Source organism: Genypterus blacodes, unplaced genomic scaffold, assembly GCF_046128005.1.
Source record: "Genypterus blacodes isolate CSIRO-AG114 ecotype Tasmania unplaced genomic scaffold, CSIRO-AGI_Gbla_v1 ptg000371l_1, whole genome shotgun sequence".
Classification (NCBI taxonomy): Eukaryota; Metazoa; Chordata; class Actinopteri; order Ophidiiformes; family Ophidiidae; genus Genypterus; species Genypterus blacodes.
The window spans coordinates 137,501-160,000 of NW_027467153.1; the positions used below are offsets into that span (position 1 = coordinate 137,501).

The 22,500-nt window shown below is 49.0% G+C and overlaps 2 protein-coding genes across 3 annotated transcripts in view; one reads left to right on the forward strand and one right to left on the reverse strand.

The window, feature by feature from the left end:
- Positions 1-2,983: 2,983 nt before the first annotated feature.
- Positions 2,984-19,237, forward strand: fn1b (fibronectin 1b). 2 transcript variants are annotated; one of them, XM_076138504.1, is made up of 46 exons: positions 2,984-3,279; positions 3,461-3,583; positions 3,767-3,904; positions 4,135-4,266; positions 4,535-4,672; positions 4,783-4,929; positions 5,049-5,237; positions 5,438-5,620; positions 5,709-5,885; positions 5,960-6,115; positions 6,229-6,357; positions 6,452-6,595; positions 7,431-7,552; positions 8,064-8,232; positions 8,317-8,493; positions 8,634-8,762; positions 8,870-8,959; positions 9,057-9,251; positions 9,352-9,630; positions 9,750-10,013; positions 10,225-10,319; positions 10,428-10,596; positions 10,798-10,884; positions 11,074-11,265; positions 11,870-12,148; positions 12,427-12,618; positions 12,778-12,867; positions 12,995-13,261; positions 13,354-13,470; positions 13,571-13,732; positions 13,830-13,985; positions 14,066-14,182; positions 14,452-14,721; positions 14,809-14,996; positions 15,083-15,170; positions 15,256-15,435; positions 15,526-15,615; positions 15,750-15,938; positions 16,098-16,187; positions 16,620-17,068; positions 17,191-17,329; positions 17,486-17,647; positions 17,735-17,860; positions 17,953-18,059; positions 18,145-18,237; positions 18,516-19,237. In XM_076138504.1, exons 1-46 carry the CDS (start codon positions 3,141-3,143, stop codon positions 18,591-18,593), a joined length of 7,392 nt encoding a protein of 2,463 aa, XP_075994619.1. In that variant the 5' UTR covers positions 2,984-3,140; the 3' UTR covers positions 18,594-19,237. The 2 variants fall into 2 exon arrangements, with proteins under 2 accessions (XP_075994619.1, XP_075994618.1); XM_076138503.1 differs by lacking the exon at positions 11,870-12,148.
- A 1,576-nt stretch (positions 19,238-20,813) lies between these two features.
- Positions 20,814-22,500, reverse strand: part of atic (5-aminoimidazole-4-carboxamide ribonucleotide formyltransferase/IMP cyclohydrolase) — a 4,629-nt gene continuing 2,942 nt past the window's right edge. The window contains exons 9-15 of the mRNA XM_076138525.1: positions 22,338-22,423; positions 22,168-22,257; positions 21,957-22,082; positions 21,763-21,855; positions 21,494-21,676; positions 21,243-21,398; positions 20,814-21,137 (exon numbers count right to left, since the gene is read on the reverse strand). Of these exons, the coding sequence (XP_075994640.1) occupies positions 21,018-21,137; positions 21,243-21,398; positions 21,494-21,676; positions 21,763-21,855; positions 21,957-22,082; positions 22,168-22,257; positions 22,338-22,423 (854 nt within the window). The 3' untranslated portion in view covers positions 20,814-21,017. The remainder of the gene's footprint in view (positions 21,138-21,242; positions 21,399-21,493; positions 21,677-21,762; positions 21,856-21,956; positions 22,083-22,167; positions 22,258-22,337; positions 22,424-22,500) is intronic.

Consider the following 22,500-nt stretch of genomic DNA (forward strand, 5'->3'; position numbering starts at 1 on the left):
TTTACAGTTTAGATCCACTTTAGAACACACTCTCCTCACCACAGCACCGTACATACAGATGATGTCACTTCACTTGAGGGACTTCAACTTAGCAGAGTTGCATCTTCTGCTTCTTTATGACTTCACTCTGTTAAGTTCAAACAGAAAAACAAGCAAGATCCTATTGTTCTCCTCTCCTTTCCTTTCCTCTCCTCTCCTCTCTCCTTCCCTTCCCTCTTCCCCTCCTCTCCTCCTCTCCTCCAGCTGTAGCCATCTGGCTCTGTCTATCCTCGCTGCCCATCCACCCTTTGTTGAATGAGGGGTGGGGGCCCTTATAATAAAAAACAAGCGCTCCCATAGTTCCACATGTGCTCACACTTGGCAGCTTCTCCTCACATGTAGCAGCTGCTCTGTTATGTTTCCTTTGTCAGTTGTTCAATCACACACTCCTCATTTCAGCACCGTACTTACATTTTACTGCTGCACCATTTAAAGTTTTACATTTCTTTCCTATGAACTATTTTGAGATTTCATCAAATCTACATTATTTATTCATATGTTGGTAAAGATGACATCATTTACATCTCACAGCGGCACTAAATGCTGATAAAGGTCTTTTAACGTCTCTGTAAGTTTATATTATGTCATATTAATAGAAAGTGAACCAAAACAAATGGTTGAACGGGAGAAACATGTAAATTGTTGCTTTATAAGATGAGTGGTGATGTGAAGTGGGGCTGACAGGCTGTAAAGTTGTGTTGCTGTGTGTGTGTGCGTGTGCGTGAGAGAATAACACGTTCGCTCCATCGTTAACTCTCCTGCTCAGGCCAACATCGGGGTAATTGTCTCAGATTTATTGTGTTCCTCTGAGATCATTTACGGCAAATGCACATCACTCACACTGAGGGTCGACGAGAAACGCCTGTGAAAACAAAGCAGGCTGGAGACGGATGATTGTTTTTGTGATATGGATGTAAAAGCAGAGAGAGAGAGAGAGAGAGAGAAAGAAAGAGAGAGACACACAAAGAGAAAGAGAGAGAGAGAGAGAGAGAGAGAGAGAGAGGGGAGATGAGGAGCAGCTCTGTGATGAAGGCCAGGCTGCTCCCAGACGGCTCGTAAACGTGATGGAGCCTCAGCAGAGCCTCAGCAGAGCAGAAGCAGCAGCTCAGTAGATTAACTCAGAGACCCAAACACACCGAGAGTCAGGAGGAACTCAGAGTCTCTTTGTTCACACATATTGATCTGTTCTTCAGCTCAAACTGAGCATGAAGACTTCAGAGGCACCAGAGAAGATGGAGGTGTGACAGTGAGACACCTGGACCTGAGCAGCAGCAGCAGCAGCAGGTCCTGTTCTGATCTGATCCACATCCACAGCTCGGTGCTGTTTCACATCTGTGACTCACACTGTTCACTTTAAAAACAGAGGAGATGTTTTTGTTGTTTTCTTCTTCTGTCTCCACCAGAAGAGCCTGCCTGCTGGTTGCTCCGTCAGCTCTGTGGCACAGCGTCCCTCCTCCTGAAGCCCTGTGACATGAATCATGAGACCACAGTCTTGGATACAGAAGCTGCTCTGCAGACCAAACATGAGTAAGACTGGAGGAAGCAGCAGCAGCAGCAGCAGCATGTCAGCACTAAAGCAGCTGTGTGGCTCTGCTCCTTCAGTCCGTCTGCAGATCGGAGCTGAGGAGTGAAGCTCAGCGACGCTTCAACCTCTCAATGCAGCGACGCCTCATTAGGAAACAAACAAACACACCAGACACATTTACTGTGATGTCACACACAGCTGGGTCTTTCTAATGACATCAAGGTGAAGCCATGCAGGTAACAGCTAATGTAGAAGACGACTGTGCAGCTGGGCTGAAGGTTAAAGGTCAGATCTGGAGCTGTGGGGTCAGAAGGTGAAGATCTACAGGAGGAGCTCCTTTAAGAGTCAAGTTACAATAACAACTATTCTGTTCTCCAGCTTAATGTCGCTCTAATTTGTTTTCATACCAGGAATCATTTTTCATTTCATCATGTCTCATTCTGAAATAACAGAATGAGTCTACAAATTAAAATATTGGAACATTGGATCATCAGAAGTCTGTGAGGAAATTAGAAAATTAGTGACTGTTGGGAAAAACAAGCTTCACACACACACACACACACACACACACACACACACACACACACACACACACACACGTGCACACGCACACACGCACACACGCACACACACGGCTAGAATATGATGGATGTGGGGCAGGTGGAGGAAAAAGGCAAAAGTGTGTGTGCCTGTGTGTGTTTGTACATGGATGTGTGTGTGTCTGTGTGTATGTGTTTCTATATGCATTCATGTGTGTGTGTGTGTGTGTGTTCGTGTGTGAGTTGGTGTGTTCGTGTGTGTGCGTGTGTGTGTAGGCGGGCGTGTGTGTTGGACTCAGGCTATAGACTGGATGTGATTTTGCGGGAAACATGAGTTGCTGAATCCTGGAAGTGTGGAACCTGGGAGGCTTTAACTCTCCACATTCCTGCTGCCTGATGTTTGAGGAATGAATGATGGAAAAGAGCAGCCTGCAGTTACGCAACAGCTTCAGGGAAGAGATGAAGAAATACGACAAACTGTGCGACGTCTTAACACGGCCAGTACAGTGTGATGAAGGACAGGAGCAGGATACACAGTCTTCATCATCCATCAGCAGAGTGTCTCCTGTTAAACCTGCTGCTCTGCATCAAACATCTCCTGCCTGCACGCTGGAGCTCTGGAGGGGTTAGTTAGTGTGTTGGTTAGTGTGTTGGTGTGTTAGTTAGTGTGTTAGTCTACCACCTTCCTCTTCATCACTGTCCTGGCCCCTCACAGCCTCTCACTCTGTCCTTTGTTCTGTCATGTCGCACCTTCCTCCCCTCGGTTCTCAGCATTGCTCACCCTGGGGCGGGTGGGTCAGCGGCTACGGTTAAGCCCCGCCCCGCCCCCTCCGCTGTGCGCTGGGTATAAACCCGGCGCGCACCGTCTCCTCAGCCTGGCGCACCAGATGCGAGGCGGCACACACAACCGCCTGGAGAGCAGAGTAGAGTTTAGACCAAACTAAGAAAACAGGATCTCTCCAAACTTCTCCTCCTTTGCTCCTTTGCTCCTGATCGAGCTCGTGTATTTGCCTCCTCCGTTCTTCTCCTCCTTCATCATGTCTGGTGGCCCGCTGACGGGGCTGCTGGTCGCTCTGTGCGTCGGCACCGCGGTCCACTGTTTACCAGGCGACAGAACCAAAAGACAAACTGGACAATATCAGGTGTTCCCTCAACTCAACGACGCAACGTCTGCAGGTAGGATGAAGGTTCATATCTGCACTTTAGTTTGGTTTAAAGAAGCTTATTGTTGATTTGGAGGGAAGATGATGGAACTGAGGAGAGTCAGTGGCACTTAAACAGCCATTATGACCAACAGGGTGTTTGATTCTTAGTTATACTTGATGTGATGAGATGTTCCTCTGTGTTGCCTTCACAGTCTGTGACGAGAACGGCCGCACGTACAGATTAAACGAGCAGTGGGAGAAAAGCTACCGGGGCAGCAGGCTGCTCTGCACCTGCGACGGTGCGGCGGGGATCAAGTGTAAAACTAAACCCGAAGGTCAGAGACATACCTCCGCCGAGACATGTCACCTCATAACCATAATCAACACCATAACCGCCATAGTTTTGCACGATTTAGCTCCCAAAACGCAGTGCCGTCGTCTCCAATGCGCCTTTACGCAGCGTAAGAGCGCAGTCCGGTTCCCATAACAGCCCGTAACGCTCCTTTGTCTCACTGCAGCGGAGGAGTCCTGCCATGATAAGTACAACGACCGCTCATACCGGGTCGGGGACACCTACGAGAGACCGAAGGACGGGATGATGTGGGACTGCACCTGCATCGGCTCCAGCCGCGGCAAGATCAGCTGCACGATTGCCAGTGAGTTACACGTACATACATTAAAGACATTAAAGAGTCAATCATCTTTAAAATGTGGAATAAAAAAAGCACATTTAACCACAAAATTAAATAAATACGAACATGTTGTGTCTAAAACTTTGCTTCAAAGTAGTGAGAGCACAATGGGAACCCATGTGGTGCGTTTAAGGACCCCCACTCCTTCCAGAGCAGAGGGACCAGGATAAAGCTCTGTGTTGTCTCATTCACAGATCGTTGCCATGAAGGTGGACAATCCTATAAAATTGGGGACAAGTGGCAGCGACCTCACGAGAGTTCAGACTACATGCTGGAGTGTGTGTGTCTGGGCAACGGCAAGGGAGAGTGGACCTGCAAACCAGTGGGTGAGTGTGTCCACCTAAACATGACACACACACACACACACCCACACACACAGAAGTAGGACTCTTTGATATCGTTGTAAATATTTGACACCCAACCACACAAACATGGGGATTGAGCAAAGATCGGCTCCTCCCCTTTGCTCACCCACAATTATTGATCCATGTGTTTGATTTAGGCCCTGTGAGTAAAGGTCCGGTCCCACAGTCACACATTTACAGTCTATCTCAGGAAAAAATTGTAAAACCACTCCTGTATTTTGACTCGTAGCTGAGCGTTGCTACGACACCAACGCTGCGTCGTCCTATGTTGTGGGCGAGACCTGGGAGAGGTCCTACCAGGGCTGGATGATGCTGGACTGCACCTGTCTGGGAGAGGGGAACGGCCGCATCACATGTACCTCAAGGAGTAAGCGGAACACACACACACACACACACACACACACGGACACAAACACGCACACACGTATGTTCTTTGATCCCTACGGTTGCTGATGATTATTGTTGTTCTCAAACCAGATCGTTGCAATGACAAGGACAAGAGGAGGTCCTACCGAATTGGAGACTCATGGACCAAGACAGACACGAGTGGGCAGGAGCTCCAGTGCCTGTGTTTAGGAAATGGCCGCGGAGAGTGGAAGTGTGAGAGACACAATTCAGGCCGAGGTGAGACAGGCGCTCAAGTTCACATTCAGTTCTGCTGTTCTGCACTGAAACCTCACAGATGTTCTCAGGGCGGCACACTGAGACGGTCCTCATTCATTCTGTCCAACGTCTCCATGCAGGCACCGGTGCTATGGTGGTGACCCAGGTCCATCCTCTGCCTCAGCCCCAGCCCGAGCCCCCCACTGAGGGAACGTGTCGAACAAATACCGGAGCCACCTTCACTGACGGGCAGCGCTGGCTCAGGAGCCAGGGCACCAAGCAGATGCTCTGTACCTGCCTGGGCAACGGAGTGAGCTGTCAAGAGTGGGGTGAGCGTGGGCGGGAGGGAAGACAAATATGAGCCAGAGAAAGAGGAGGGAGAGGAGACAGGATGTGTGTGGTTACTTTGTAGGGTTGTCCAGGAAAGGAGGAGTAGGAGTTCAAACAAAGAGGGAATGCATGAGGATGATGGTTTTATTAGAGTTACACTCCAGTGATCATCTTCTCCCTCCCTGTCCCGTCTGTGCAGAGGCCCGGGCGCAGGTCTATGGCGGAAACTCCAACGGCCAGCCGTGTGCCTTCCCCTTCGTCTTCATGGGGAAAACCTATTACTCCTGCACTTCAGACGGACGCTCAGACGGCCAGCTCTGGTGCTCCACCAGCTCGGACTATGAGAGGGACCAGCAGTACTCTTTCTGTACAGAGGCAAGCGGTAAGACTCAGGGAAGACATGGAGTTTTAGTTTGGCAAGATGAGAACTCTGGAGCCAAATAACAGCTGTGTCGTTCTCTCCACCGCAGCCATAGTAGCAACCCGAGGTGGAAACTCCGACGGCGCCCTCTGCCACTTCCCCTACCTCTACAGCGGCCGCAACTACACCGACTGCACATCTGACGGGCGACGTGATAACATGAAGTGGTGCGGTACATCCTACAACTACGACACGGAGCAGCGATACGGCTTCTGCCCCATGGCCGGTGAGTGTTAGGATCTATTCTCCTTCTCATCGAGGCTGACGATCGTTAAGTTCACTGATGATTCCTTTGTGTAGACCATGAGGAGGTGTGCACCACCAGTGATGGAGTGATGCACCGCATAGGCGATAAGTGGGACAAGCGGCATGACGTCATGGGTCACATGATGCAGTGCACGTGCCAGGGGAACGGCCGAGGGGAGTGGAGCTGCATCGCTTACTCCAAGCTGAAAGGTGAGACTTCCATCCAGGTTTTGATGCGGTGACATCCTCCCGTGAAGTTGTCTTAAAGCTTCTGTGATGAGATGTGAGAGCGTGTGCTGACGACGCTCCTTTCTCTGTCACAGATCAGTGCATTGTCGACGGTTTGACCTACGAGGTGAACCAGGCTTTCACCAAACGCCACGATGAAGGCTACATGATGAACTGCACCTGCTTTGGACAGGGACGTGGCCGGTGGAAGTGCGACCCTATCGGTGTGTTCATGACTCCTGAGCTCAGCTGAAGGGGACAAGTATGACCCCGCCCGTCTGTAGCGCTCCTTCATCTCCTCTGCTTTGACCCCTCTAGACCAGTGTCAGGAGCCAGAAACCAAAACCTTCTATCCGATCGGAGATTCATGGGACAAAGTCATCCACGGCGCCCGCTACCGCTGTTATTGCTACGGCAACGGACTTGGGGAGATGAGCTGCGAGCCCCAGCAGACATACCCAGGTAGGTGACAGCCAGAGGGAGGTTCCCTATGAAGACAATTACACTTGTTTCCACAATATAGGTTCCTGTTGTTAATCAGTAACGATGTTCAGCAGGACAGTGTGTCCTAGCTTCAGTCCTCTCTGTCCTCCCTCCCTCCCTGGGCCACTGTTTGCTCCTCCTTGCTGTCCTGTTTCAACTCCCCCACATTATTGACCTCCTTCCACCTCTCACCTCCCATCACACATCACTGAAATGAAAAGGGGGGGCGGGGGTCTTTGGGGGTGCGGGTGTTTGCTCAGCTTTGAAGTTTAGCAAATGGAGAAAGGTTTGCCAATCACAGCATTGCTGTCTTCCTGCTGGTCTTTGTAGATGAAGAGGTTTCTCCTCCCTCCATGTTGTTATGTCGCCTGTGTGTGTGTGTGTTTTACTCGCTTCCTGCCTCATATCTCCAACATCTCACACTGTTCCCCTCTTGGTTGCTTAATATGACCCTTTGTCCTGGGTCCAGCAGACAGGCTCTGTTGCCCCTGTTCACCCGACCCATTTATCCCACGGTCAGAGGAAACTGTCTGCCCCTGTGAGAGAGAGAGAGAGTGTGTGTGTGTACTACTGGGTACAGTAAATAGATAAACTATGGTGAATATAGACCTTGAGTGTGAGGCCAAACTGCAGAGGTGTCAGTGAGTGTGTGAGCTGCAGGTTTAGCACCGTCCTGTGCTTTGGTTTGGTCCCAAAGAGACAAATCGTCTTGACAGCTCCTCACACCCACTCCCTCCATAACATTCTGACACCACATGTCTTAGACGCAGTGTGTCCTAATGTTGCTCATACACACTCCTCCTCTCTACTCCAGGTGGCCACAGACCGGTCCAGGTGATCATCGCTGAGGGAGGGAAAAAGCCAGACTCTCACCCCATCCAGTGGAACCCACCTTCAACCGTCCAGATCACTCAGTATGTCCTCAAGTGGAGAGTGGTAAGATACTTTACTGGCACAAGAAAACTTGAAATACATTCTTTATTTGTTTTTACTTGTACCAATTTGTACAAATGCCATGTATAAAAGCAAGAGCACACTTGTTTCCTCTCTAAAGTGTGTTTAAAGTACGCTGGGCAATTACTGAAAAGTTGTGGTTTGTTATGCTGAATGAAGTTTGAGCACGGACGAATAAGGCGGTGCTCAGTACACACACACAGACGCACACACACTCAGTGCCTAAGTGCCTCCAAGAACAACGTCCCCCTCCTCTCACACAGTCTGTCACTTTGAAGTCTGACAGTCTGATCGAGAAGTTTGACACTTAAATGCATTTAAAACTCATTTTCGAATTTAGTGGTTTGTGTATATTGGACTGTTTGCTTCCAAACTAAATAAAGGGAGACTTAGCATCTCCGGAATATTCATCATTCAACACTTCATCAGTGTTCTTCAAATGATCCAAAGACAAATTTGACCTCCAAACTTCTACTTGGGTCTCTTGGGACAGAAACATTCCGGTTCACCTTGGAGAGAGGCCTCCATCCCTGGCAATCTGAACTCCTACACCATCACCGGGCTGCGGCCAGGCCTCACCTACGAGGGTCAGCTCATCAGCATCCTGCGCTACGGACGCCGCGAAACCACACGCTTCGACTTCACCACAACCTACGGCTCCTGTAAGCAGATGGAAGCAGAAACCAAACTTTCCCCTGGTGCCATAAATGTAAGCAAATGTTTACACTGTCATCTCGTCTCTTAAGTGGAAACACCAGAGGGAGAGACGACCCAGCCCCCCCCGGTGGTGGACACGTCCGAGTCCGTGACAGAAATCACCTCCAACAGCTTTGTGGTGTCGTGGACCTCAGCCTCTGCCACCATCTCAGGCTTCAGGGTGGAGTATGAGCTCAGCGAGGACGGTGCCAAGCCTGAGGTCTTAAGTAAGAAACGACACCAGAGAAAAACGAAGGGGAATGATAGTCCATTGTCCTGTTTGAATGTGCCTGTGGCAGAGCAGAGAGTCTCACCAAATTTAACCCAAATCACTAAATAACTCCATAAATGTTCTTTCCTTCTCCAGATTTGCCTCAAACGAGCACGTCTGTCACCATCAACGAGCTGCTGCCAGGGCGCCGCTACAACGTCAACGTGTACGAGCTCCCCACAGGAGGAGAACCAAACCTGATCCTCAGCACCTCACAGACCACAGGTAGGAGAACATCTCCTCTCCTCTGTGTCACAGGGTTAGGGGCTCACGGCCCACAGGGGATTATGGGAAAACGTTCTCTATTGATTGGCTCCCCGCTGCTCTTTCAGCTCCTGACACACCCGCTCGGCACACCATCGATGACGTGAGAGAAGGCTCCATCAGAATCAGCTGGTCCAGACCTCAGGCTCCAATCACCGGTGAGGAAACCTGAGTAACTCTTTCTTAAAAATGTTCACAAATATCCCTGAATTGAGTGATTTAAACTGATGATCTGGGTACAATCCTGACTCTCAGGCTACCGTGTTGTGTACACGCCATCATTGGAGGGCAGCAGCACGGAGCTGACACTGCCGGACACGGAGACCTCTGTGACCCTGGTTGACCTTCGCCCCGGTCTGCTCTATAACATCAGTATCTACGCTGTGGAGGAGGACCAGGAGAGTGAGCCTGTGTTTGTACAGGTCAACACGGCCGGGTCCGCACCGCCAGGTACACACACACAGACACACACAGACACACACACACACACACACACACACTTTGATTGTTGATACATAATTCACGCTGTAAATCCACTTCCTGTCCACAGAGGAGGTCCCGCCTCCCACAGATCTGCAGTTGTACGAGGTTTCAGATGTGAAGATCAGCATCACCTGGACTGGCCCGCCCACGGAGGTGACCGGTTACAGGGTGACCTTCTCCCCCCTTCGTTCTGATGGCACTGAGCAGAGGCCCCTGCAGCTGCCCCTCTCGCCCAACGCGTACGCTGAGATCACCCACTTGCAGCCCGGGACACCATACCGCTTCCACATCTACGCCGTCAACGGCAGAGTAGAGAGTGAACCGCTTGTGGGAGAGATATCAACCAGTAGGTGTTAATACAGACTTCCACTCAGTGTCATTCTATCACCTTTGTGTTGTTTTTTTATTAATAATAACTTTGGATCAAGATGTCTCCCTTCATTTGGTATGTTCTCGCCCACCCAGAACCTGATTCTCCTTCCAATATTCGCTTCACTGACGTCGGCCCTGACAGTGCGCTGATGGTCTGGGAGGCCCCACGAGCCGTCGTCACCGGCTACCGTCTCATAATGACCTTGGAGGGCTCCAGTCCCATTCAGGAGAGGATCCCAGGGGCGGTCAGTCAGTACTCTCTGAAGAATCTGCGTCCAGAAAGCGAGTACACAATCACCCTGTACTCTGAGCAGGACAATGAGCTCAGTGAGGGCGCCGCTGGGCATTTCACCACACGTGAGTATTGAGAGAATAGAATATATGAGGATGAGAAGACACATGTCTAACAGCCAGTAAAGTGTTAGTCAGAGGCTACAGAGGCCCACGCCTGTTGCAGTAGATTGCATCAATGTTTCCTCCATATAAAGCTTCTACATCTACTTGAGAAATTCATGATTCTTGTGACATTCATAAATGTAATCAATCAATCATTCCCCCCTCTTTGCAGAACCCCAGTTGGGTAATGCTCCTCCTTTCAGCACTGAGGTCACTGACCGCTCCATCATCATCACCTGGATTCCTGTCCGCAGATTCAGCTACAAGGTAGAAATTGTAATCATGCTCAAGAAATAGAAACTGAGACGAGTTTCCATCTTTTGTTTTGACATTTTGAGGCGTCTGATCTTTCCGTGCCCATCTTCCTCCTCCCAGCTCTCCGTGCTCCCCAGCCTGGAAGGCGAGACACGCATAGATCTGACCTCTGACACCGGCAGCGTCCATGTTTCAGGCCTGACCCCTGGAACCCAGTACACCTACAGTGTACAGCCCATCTTCAACGGACGCAACCGTGGCAACCCCATCACCCGGAATGTTGTCACTCGTGAGTCCTTTCAGTGATGTGCTCATTCTCATCTGAGGGACACAGAGCCTGCCCACCTTGTTTCTTCTTGTATAACTGACTGTCACTTGCATATTATTTTAGTAATGTTTGCGCCATTTAGCACAAGTTTGTGAGAAGTTACAGCTGCATTGAAGGAAGTTTCTCATGCTTGTCTTGTGGCTTGCTTTCCTCTCATTCCAGCCCTGTCTCCCCCGACTGACCTGAGGGTGCAGTCCAACCCCAACACAGGAGATCTCACTGTCCACTGGGTAGCCGCCAAAACACCAGGTAAACATTGACTGTGTCGCCCACGCATGTTGGCTCAGTGGAGCAAACCGAGTCCAGACCTTGGTCTTTGATTTGTCTTTTTAGGACAAATGCCTCTTCCTGGCATTTGAGTTTCTCGCAGTGAGTCATGAACTACATAAAGAGCTTGTTGTCCCCTCCCCCCTTTTCTTTGTCTTACATCCTGAGCAGACATCACAGGCTACAGAGTTACAAGCACGCCGACCAACGGTCAGCGAGGAATCTCCAACGATGAGATGGTCCAGCCCGATCAGACCTCCTGCCTTCTAGAGTCCCTGAGTTTGGGAGTGGAGTACAACATCAGCGTGGTTGCCGTCAAGGGTCAGAGGGAAAGTGTTCCCGTGTCCACGACCGTCACGCCAGGTATGAGCCACAAAGCACGCACATGTCATGCATGTAGGCCTGAAACACAAGCCTGCACAGAGCCTCCAGATAGACCAGTGTGCAAGACCAGGAGGAATTTGATGGGAAAAGTTGGACCTCTGTGAAAAGTGGAACAGACTCCTGTCATTTTTATACTCTCACTTTCTTCCACGTCACAATTTGTTCCTCCTTACTCCGGGACTCTTTTCACACAAATGGAATTAACATAAACAAGAGCAGCACCTCTCTCAATTATCATCAACCATTACTAACATGAACATCAGCTAACCCACCATGTGGCATGTGGGTTGCAATCGTTTGGAAAAGTGAATTCTTTTGGAGAATGTCCAGATGAGTCTTATAAATCACCATTTAACCCTTAACTACACAGGTACAGTTCATTTTGAATGTTAATTGATCAGTCATTGGTAATTCTCTATCTAGCATGCCGCCTCTTACACACCTGGGTCTCTGAATGCTTTGCTGGGAATGAAATAATGTTTTTGGACATAATTAATGAAGTAATTGAAGCTTTGAGACTTGAGTTTTATTTTTCTGTCTCTCTGATTTTGCTTGCGCTTTGCACCTGGCCTAACCCTTTCAGAAATTCCCCCACCAAGTCACGTTGACTTTGTGGACATTACTGACACCACCATTGGCCTGCGCTGGATCCCTCAGAACTTTACTGCCATCACTGCTTACCGGATAGTGGTGGTAACGACAGGCCAGAGTTTGTCCATTTTTCAAGATATGGTGGATGCATCTGCGGGTTATTACACCATTCCTGGCTTGGAGCCCGGCGTGGACTATGACATCAGTATCCTCACGGTTACAGAAGATGGCGAAAGCGAGCCGACCACATACACAAAGCACACACAAGCTGGTGATTTAACTCTTTCACTCCATCAGTGGGGAGGGCTGGGGTCAAGTCTCACTTTTCATTATTTCCTGATGCTTACTTTTGTACTTTTTTGTTCATTTCTTAGAAATAAAGTAAGTAATCGCAAATAACAACTGATGTTGATATTGCGGTATGTTGATGCAGATCATGGTCACCTGGATACAAATCAGCTCAGCCTTATGAGGAAGAGTCATGCATCTTTATTATCACTGATTCATTTGTGATCTTGGCTAAACCTTTCTCACATCTCGCCCATTCAGCTGTTCCAGCTCCCATCAACCTGAACTTTGGAGGAGTGGGCCCTGACCAAATAAGGGTGACCTGGACAGTCCCTGATGTCGTCTCACCGAGAGACATCTCTCGCTTTGTTATCCGTTACCACCCTGTGGACACTGACAATGACATCAAGGAGGTTAATGTGGGCGGGGCCACCACCACCTTCTTACTGCAGAGTAAGATGACAGAAGCGCTGCACAGCTTAAGAATGCTGACGGCAAACACACATTCCAAGATTCCAACTCAGTGACAATGCAAAGTAACAATAACAGTGCAGGACTGGACGACACAACATTACAAACCATTCTGTGTGTGACTGTTCTCTTTCTGTTTAGACCTGCTGCCCAACACAGAGTACCGCATCAGTGTTGTGTGTGTGTATGGAGAACGTGAAAGTGAACCAGTCACAGGAACTCAAAGAACGAGTGAGTATGAAGAAGCTCAACAACAAATATTAATAAAGACGCCTGCAAAAGTGGAATAAAATGAGATAAGTAAGATTCGTTTTGATACTAAATTTCTTGCCGTCCCTCTGAATCCCCTTCCTGTCAGTCCTGGACTCCCCGACTGGTTTGGAGTTCTCCGATATCCAGACCAACGGCTTCCAGCTTCTTTGGCTGGCTCCAACAGCCGTAATCACCGGCTACCGCATCCGCTATCAGAAGACCAGCGGTGGGCGAGCCAAGGACGAGAGACTTCCTCCGACCAGGACCCATTACACCTTGACTGGACTTGCACCAGAGACAGAGTATCTGATTTCTGTGTACGCTGTCAAAGGCAACCAGGAGAGCCAGCCTCTGACCGGCACACAGGCCACCAGTGAGTTCCTACCCACCGAGTGACTAGTTCACGTAATCATGTCCTCTTCTCCTTTGCTGTGATTACATTTCTTATCTCCTTGTCTTTTCCAGTCTCTGATGCGCCAACTGACTTGGCGGTCACGTCAACCAACCCCAACAGCATTACCATTAGCTGGGACGCCCCCTCTGTCACAGTGAGGTACTACAGAATCACCCACAGAGGCACAGGTGAATATTTGACAGCTCCCTCAATCCAGCAGACAGACCTCAGTCTTCTTCCATGTTTGACTCACCATCTCTCAATTCTTTCTTTCTCTCTGTTTTTTAGGTGGTGAGACTCCTCAAGAGTTCACAATCCCAGGCACTCAAACCACTGCTACCATCCACGGGCTGAAGCCTGGTACCGAGTACACCATCACGGTCTATGCTGTCACCGGGAGAGGGGACAGTCCCTCCTCCAGCATCCCTGTCACCATCAGACACAGGACCGGTATAGTAACACAAAGCCATTATTAGAAATAAAAATTACATGTTATATACACATTAAAGGGCTGCGGTTCAAATGCCCCCCCCCCCTCTGCCTTCAGATAATGAGCCCATCTCTGGGATGAGGCTGACTGATGTGAGAGACAATGCCATCACAGTGCGCTGGACTCCTGCTCAGGGCCCCATCAGAGGCTACAGAGTCACCGGAGTGCCTAAGAATGGCCTGGGACCCTCCTACTCTGAGGAGGTGGCCCCCGGTAAGAAAGATACAAATGGACATCAACTGATACACTTCATAATAGAGCATCCTCTAATGTTTCCTACTTCCTCCTCACAGATCAGACAGAGATGACATTCACTGGGTTGATGCCCACTGTGGAGTACGTCGTGAGTGTGTATGCTCTGGGCACAGATGGAGAGCCCTCGTCTCCTGTGGTGGACAATGTTGTCACTGGTTGGTGTGATTGTATTAACTAGAAACTGAATGAACTTATAGTTAATTAAAGGGATAGGGTCAGACTACTATAAACTCTGATCTGGCCATCTAGTCCTATCATTGTGAAAAAAGAAGTGATTGGAGAATGAAAAGCAACATCCAGAATAAGTTTCATGTGTTTATTATATTGTGCATGATCAAATTCAAAAGCTGAAATCTATCTGAAGTTTAAGAACAAACAGAATTACTCATCGATCCAATAATTCTGCTGTCCAACATTCCTGCAGCAATGGACCGCCCTAAGGACCTGACCTTCTCCGACATTGACGCCACCTCAATGCGCATCACTTGGGAAAGTCCAGATGGAACGGTGACATCATACCGCGTGATGTACTCAAGCCCAGAAGACAGTGAGAGGGAGTTTCGCCCGGCACCCAGAAGGGACCAGAGTAGTGTGATGCTAAGGGGTCTCCGCCCTGGGACGGAGTACACTGTTAAAGTCATTGCCTACCACGGTCAGACACCCAGCACACCATTAACGGGAACCCAGGCAACAAGTACGAGTTCACATCTACACAGATTCATTCAACCAGTATTACCACATCCAAGTATTTGAATTGCTCACATTTGTGTCGTGTCTGCAGTAATCCCCGCTCCGACCCAGCTGATTGTCTTACCCACCTCTGCGTCCGCCTTCCTTTTGGAATGGAGCGCACCCAGGGCACGCCTGACTGGATACCGCGTGGTCGTCATCCCGAAGAACAACAACGGCCCCACCAAGGAGATGAACTTTGCTCCAGACACCACACGTGTCACAGTTACAGGGCTCATGGTAAACACAGCTGTTGTCATCAATATCTACACGGCTACATGGAGTGTGTCGGTGACTAATATCTACCGTCTGTGTTTGGATTGCAGGCAGCCACCCCCTACCAGATCTACGTCTACGCTCTGAAGAACTCCATCACCAGCAGGCCGCTGGAGGGAGAGGCCACTACACTGACTGGTAACTGCCTGCCTTGCAAAAGCTGCACTGCGAGTGATGACGTGCCGCTCTGTTTCACGTCTTTGCTCTCTCCTCCTCTGTGTAGACCTGATTCCTCCCAGGCGTGTGCGTATCTCTGATGTGAGGGATTCTTCTATCACACTGACCTGGCGCTCCAAGACAGAAAGCATCACTAGTCATCTCATCGATGCCACGCCACTCGGTGGTTCACAGCCCACAATCAGACAGATCCTCTCTGGAGAGACGCAAACCTACACTCTCACAGGTAGGCCACACCGCTCCTGGCTCGTGTGTGTGTGTATGTGAATGTGTTATTTGTTGTTTTTCCTCACGGTGACTTTTGTTTGGTTCTAAGGTATGGCGCCTGGCACAACATACAGAATTAACCTGTATACCCTGAGTGGCAACAAAAAGAGCTCGCCCTTTACTCTCACAGTTGAAACAGGTACAGACACCCAGGGTTAGCGTATCTTGACTTTTAGGTCTTTTTCCTGTCATTTTTAAGATTTTATTGTAGAGTTTAAGCGGGATATACCTGCATGTGTTTGAGTCATTTTTCTAATGCTGATGCCTTTGCAGCTAAACCAGCGGTCCAAGCGCCCTCCGGCTTCCGGGTCGTATCTTTCAGCCCCCAATTTGTCGCCTTCACCTGGCAGGCTCCTGCCACACCCATCACAGGATACTACGTCACCTACGAGGAGTCAGGAAGGGCCCCGCAAGAGCTGAGCCCACAGCCCCACGCCGGCCAGAACTACGCCACCATAGAAGGTAGGTGTTTATCAATATACAGTACTGTGCCTATTGTCTACTGCAAACATTGGTGTCACTTCTGTCTACATATTTCTTAATACCTGCTAATTGCATGCATGCTAATTGTGAGCCAGATGTGTGATTTACCAAACCCAATATGTGATATTCAACCCTCAGATCTGAGCCCAGCGACAGAGTACATCATCAGGATCATCGCCCTGCAGGGTGCAGAGAGAAGCACGCCTCTGGTGGGCAGAGTCAGGACTGGTGAGTATATCCATGCTCTCTCTGTCTCGCGGCAAGATAAACACACAAATAGGAATGTCTGATGTGTAGTTGAAGTTGAAATGTGTGTGTGTGTGTGTGTGTGTGTATTCAGTGGTGATTCGCGGGTAACTGCCAAGCTGCACTAAAATGTATTGCTGCAACAGTTTGTCTCAAGGCCTCTGAGGTGCAGAGCTGCGCAGTCAATCAGCAGCACTCAGTCTCCTAAAACCAGATTACTTTATTACCCTTTATTTTGAATGCTGGCAGAAATGTCATTCAAAATATTTTGCTGTGTTTGTAACATTATGACACACATTAACACAAAGTAGTGCAATGCTGCATATCTGTTGCGTTATGTTAGCGGAGATATGTCACAGTGTGTTTGCTTTACTCTAACCTGCTTGCTTCCCTAACCCCCTCTCTCCCGCTCAGTGCATCACCCCTCGTTACCGTCGCCTGAGGTCCTCATCCCTGGAGGGGGTGATTCCAGGCCGGGTGTGCCTGAAACAGTGGATAACAAGGTCCAGGTAGTGGGCACTAATGGACAGGATGGGCTTGATGGTCACGGCCAGAATGTGGAGTACACAGAGTATAACAACAATCGAAACAACAACGGGTATAACACGAACACAGGCAACCCGCAGTCACCTTATGGGCAATTCCGTGAGCCCCTGGTGTTTGTGTCCCAACCTGATTCAGAGGGCCGCAGGTTGCCCATCCTGAAGATGAACGTCCCTGTGGGCTCTACATTTGATAACGAGACTGGAGTGCCACAGGAAGCCCAAACACAGACCACCATTTCCTGGAAGCCATACAAACAAAGCAGCGCCTATCTGGTGTCTTGTAATCCAGTCACACACATAAATGAGAAGATGTTCCAGGTGAGAACTCCGCTTATCCTGTACAGTAAATAACAACCGCCATCTTTTCACTCAACATTGCGGATATTTCAGGTCTGTCCTGGTCAAAACAATTATTAATTGTCTCTCTATATCTGTCCAAGGTCCGTCTACCAGGGACAGAAACAACTGCCACCCTGATTGGCCTCACACAAGGAGCAAACTATAATGTGATGGTTGAAGCCCTGAAGGGGGCGCTCAAGCATAAGATTCTGGAGCAGATGATCACTGCCGGGAACACTGGTAAGGATGGCTCGACTGTTATGACTGTGAGTTTTGGCACTGACGTCCACGAGCAATGCTTCGGTATGGAAGCACCGACGGTAATAATGATCTTAGTGATCAGCTGTGATATGGGAGCGTCTACACCTGTACAAACTGTACTGTTACCCCCTGCAGTGACAGACAGGGAGCCCACTGTTAAGGACGAATGCTACGACTCCTTCACTGCAACCACCCATGATGTTGGCGCTGAATGGGAGCGCATGTCTGAGACCGGTTTCAAGCTGTGGTGCAGATGCCTGGGGCTTGGGAGTGGACACTTCAGATGTGACTCATCAAGTGAGCTCAGCGTTTGATTTCCCTGCAGTATGTTGTTGTAGATTTGGAGTCCTGAGTGACACATCACACTTGTTCTCTCTACCTTAGAGTGGTGCCATGACGGCAGCAACAACTATCGTGTGGGGGAGAAGTGGGACCGTCGTGCAGACAATGGTCACATGATGAGCTGTACTTGCTTGGGCAATGGCAAGGGAGAGTTCAAGTGTGAACCACGTAAGCACTCCTGAACCAAGAAGGGAATTCTTACTGAGTGCATGAGTTGTACATGATTTTTAATTTTCCAACATCAACGTTTTCCCCGACAGATGAATCGGTGTGCTACGATGACGGTAAAACCTACCAGACGGGACACCAGTGGCAGAAGGAATACCTGGGTGCCATCTGTACCTGCACATGCTTTGGAGGACAACAGGTGAGACACATCAGCCCCGTTTGTTTTGGGTCTAAAATCCAGTGATGGTAATGATGATGGTATAATATACGATTGGTCTCGTCAGGGCTGGAGATGTGAGAACTGCGCCAGACCAGGTGGCAATGTGGATCCCAGTCTGCTGCAGCCCGTCAGATATGGAGACAACATACTGCGCAAGGTGAGCGGATTAATGATGGTTTTAGTGTTTCAAGACCCCCCTACCCTGATTGAGATGATGGACAAGGTCTCTCACTGCTCTATCTACACGTGATTGACTGAATCAGGCGTGTTCAGGTAGAGCAGGTAGAGACGGAAACAATGCAATGTTGTTGTCTATAGTGTATAGATAGAGCTTCAGCTAGGTTATGAAGATTGATTTTGTCCATAAACTTCATGTGGCTTCCCTAACCCACGGTTTAGAAACTCACCTATTTTATTTTGTACCTTTTCCTGCAGGATATTCACTGCCCCATCGAATGCCTTCGACCTGAGCTGCTGGCAGACATACACATGCCCCAGAATCCCCTGGAATAAAGTGTCTGCTGTCTTACCTTCGCTCCCCTCACCGTCCAAACGCTGCACTGTCTCTCAGCCTATAGAAGCCGTCCCTGTCCTGTCCCCATCCCCGTCTCCGTCTCTGTCGGTGACTAAACTGAGCTAACTGCCTTGTAACCTTAACACACATTCAGCTGAAGATGTTTCACCGCTCTGCCGCCCAAACAAACTGATCATGTTTTCACAGTCAGTCTGTGATTTCTCTATTTGGGATTTCCCTTAATGGAGACAAGCCTGCCCTCCATCAGAATCTATGGACTGCAGTTTAACATTCTGCAATAAATAACGTTTCCCAATCAAAGAGCACAGACGATCAAAATAAGCACTGTGTTATCAGAATGCCAAAGTCATGAACAAGGTGGCGTGTGTGTGAAAGTGTGCTTCTCTTTCTCTGTAGCCCCTCCTGTGTTGCCGGGGCAGCACTGTGTGTGATTGACACATACCGACTCTGATGTCTTTTGACTAATTTATCCCTTTAATCTCAACGTGTGAGTGTGTGAACTGGAGTGTGTGAATTTGAACTGTTCTATTTTTGTACTTTGTCGGTGCCAAAGTGTGTTTCTACCTTTGAACGAAAAAAAATGAATCCCTATTTTAATAAAGATGGAGAGATCCTGAAACTTCCCCTCGTTTGTTTGATGTAATATGTATTTATAGAAATGTAAGGACCATGAATACTTGCAGAAGACAAAGATTACTGTAGATAACACACACACACACACACACACATATATATAAAACAATCAAACATATCACATTATATCCTCTGAATTAGCAACATTGATTCAAATTGTTGCCAATCCGAGTAGCACCACATTGACTTTGGTTTAGCAAAAGGAGTGGATGAGAGAAAGATCTGGACTTTCTCTTCCATGGCAGTGAAACATAATCCTTATTAAGCAGGTAAACTCATTAAGATACAGAGCGTCTCACCTTCTTCAAGATTGTTTCTCTGGTTGGTTTATTAAACAATGCAAATCATGTAAACATCACACATCTGTTAGATGCATTTCAGACATTCACTCAGTTCAGTTACCTTGAATTCTGTCACTAGAATGAATTTCCACTATTTCAATAAAACACACACATTCAAGTCTGTTATAAACACATTTCCCTGGACTTTCTTCACCAATAATCATCTTTAGTAGCTAGTTAGTACACTTCTCCACAGTATGCAGCTGGCTGAATCACCCTGTTAGCTCTGTTATCATTCAGAATGCATTATTACTTTCATATGTGCAGCAAACCTGATCTGAACCTTCTACTACAAACAGTGTGTTTACATTATTTGTAATCATATATAATACAGAATCAGACTTTAATGACACTAATAAGCAGCATTCTTGTTACAAACCACATTTCAGTGGTAAGACCTCATAAACACAGAGTACAGGAGCCTTCAGAAGCTTGTTAGCATGTTAGCAGTAGCAAAGATGGACGCCAGCGCGCCAAACCCGCGCAGGTGCAGTCCCACACGTGCCGACGTGCGGGAACATTAAACAAACATTTAACACACAGGTGCATTAATAATGGGTAACTTTAAAAAGTTGAAAGAGTTCATTGATGATTTACCGACCTGTGTGACGCAGGTGAGCAGGAACCGGAAAGACACATGGACGCTTCCTTCCCCGTTGATTCCCTGAGGAAACTGAAACGAACTCGAAGTTTCCGCCCCACTGAGAAAGAAAATACATTCACCACTGCATTAATACCACGAAGATAAACATGGACATCAGTAAAGCCATGAGATGAATGTGTTCTCTAAATAAACACATTTATATAATAATGCTATATACTTCATATCAAGTTTGAGCACTTACTTGTGGTAACAGAATTTTCCGGGTGTGCGCTCATCTTTGTTTTCTTCCCCTCTGTATTTGTGATCTCATTTTCCCACAGTGAAGCTTGAGTTAAAACAGAAACCTTTCATATAGTTTATGGTGATTTGGTCGTTCCGCTTGTTAAAGGCGCCCTCATGTGGACGAGCGTGGTTCACATGAAGCACAGGGTCAAGAGAGTCCACAGTGAGGTCAGAGGTCACGCTCATCATTACTCAGAGGCCTGGTTGTTGTAAATGAGCACCGCACGCTGATCACGCACATTCAACACTGCCATTGATAGCTGTTCCTATGGCAACCATATGCAACACAACCTTAGTGCCGGGTCTGTTTTATGGACAAACTGTGACTAAACATCCACTTCTGAACCTCCGAGACTTTATTTCACATAGAAACACATCTGAGCGACTCAACAGGAACTAACATCATCACTCCACTACTGCTTTACTAAGAGTAAAGATCACAGGGCAGGAATGAGTTAATTGTGTTACAGGATCTAAGTTCACCATGAAGGCAGGAATGTATAAAGTATCAGCAGGGGCGACATGTGAGAGCGCCCAGGAGCTCAGTGGTGGAACAGACGCGTGTTGGTGTGAACCAGAGTGATGCCTTGCTCATTACAGGCTTTGATCACGACTCCATCTGCGGCGGAGCCTGATGGTGCCGCGATGTACTCCACGCCGCTCTGCAGAGACGGGAGGGAGAAGCGGGCGGGTCAGTGACACGAGCAGACATTCAACGCTTAAAGTTAGTCGTCAGTCGCCTGCCAGGCGGGCGGCGTGATATTTACCCGTTTGGCGCGGTCGATGTTATCTCTGAAGGGGAAGAAGGCGTCGGAGCTGACCGCCACAGCCTTGAGGGAGGCGATCCAGCTTCTGCGGTCGCTCTCAGTCAGAGGCTCAGGGACCTCCTCGTACATGGACTTCCACACAGCCAGGTCTGGGCCCTACACACACACACACACACGGATTAGACACACAGCAGGTCAGAGCCATCACCCACGTAAACACTCTAACCTAATCTCGCCAACCAGCCTCTCACCTCTCCGATGGTGTCGCTGACGTACTGGTCGATGGCGTTGGCCATCTCCGCTCGCTTCACGCCGCTGCGGAACTTCATGTCCAGCACACGCGGGTGATGTCTCAGCCACCAGTTGTCGGCTTTGTCGCCCGCCAGCCGGGTGCAGTGGATACGAGACTGCTGACCTGCGCCGATGCCGATGACCTGCAGAAAGACACAGACGACTGATGAAGTCTCGCTCCGATTCCTTCTCCCCTCAACATTTTCTCCTTCTTCGCCCCAAACCTCACCTGCCCGTCTTTGGCGTAGCAGACGGAGTTGGACTGAGTGTACTTGACGGCGATGGTTGCCACGGTGAGATCGCGCTGCGCGGCCTCAGAGAGCTGGAAACGCAAAGAGGCGTCAGACATCAGGGAGAATCAGAGAGCATTCACATCCACGCACAGGGGGCGGAGCCACAGGGGCGGAGCCACATGAGACTCACCGAGCCGCTGGAAACAACATTGCTGAAGAATTCCTTATCGACCAGCGTGGTGTTCCTCTTCTGTTTGAGGCGGAGACCAAACAGGACGCGGACCTCAACCTCATCAGGCTCGTAGTCTGGATCCATCTGGGACAAAGACACAAAGAGGATCACACTCAACTCTGACCCCTGACCTGTCGTCTACACACACACGTTCAGGTGAAAGCCTCACCTGGAGCACGCAGTAGTTTCCGTTCTTCTTCTTGGAGAGAATCTTGAGCGCCGCCTCGTCGTATCCGGGGGCGATGATGCCGTCAGACACCTTCAACAAGGAAACACAACGCATTGTCACTCCGCCTCATATCGTTTCATCCTTCAGCGGGCGGAGTCGTGGCTCTCTACCTCTCTTGATATGATCTTGGCCGTGGCGACGTCGCACACGTCTGACACGGCGATGAAGTCTCCAAACGAGGACATCCTGTCTGAACCTGCGGAGGAGGAAGAGTTAATAAAGACGGACCGGCTTCCAGAGTAAAGACACGCTTCAGTCTGCCGTTTCCTCTCT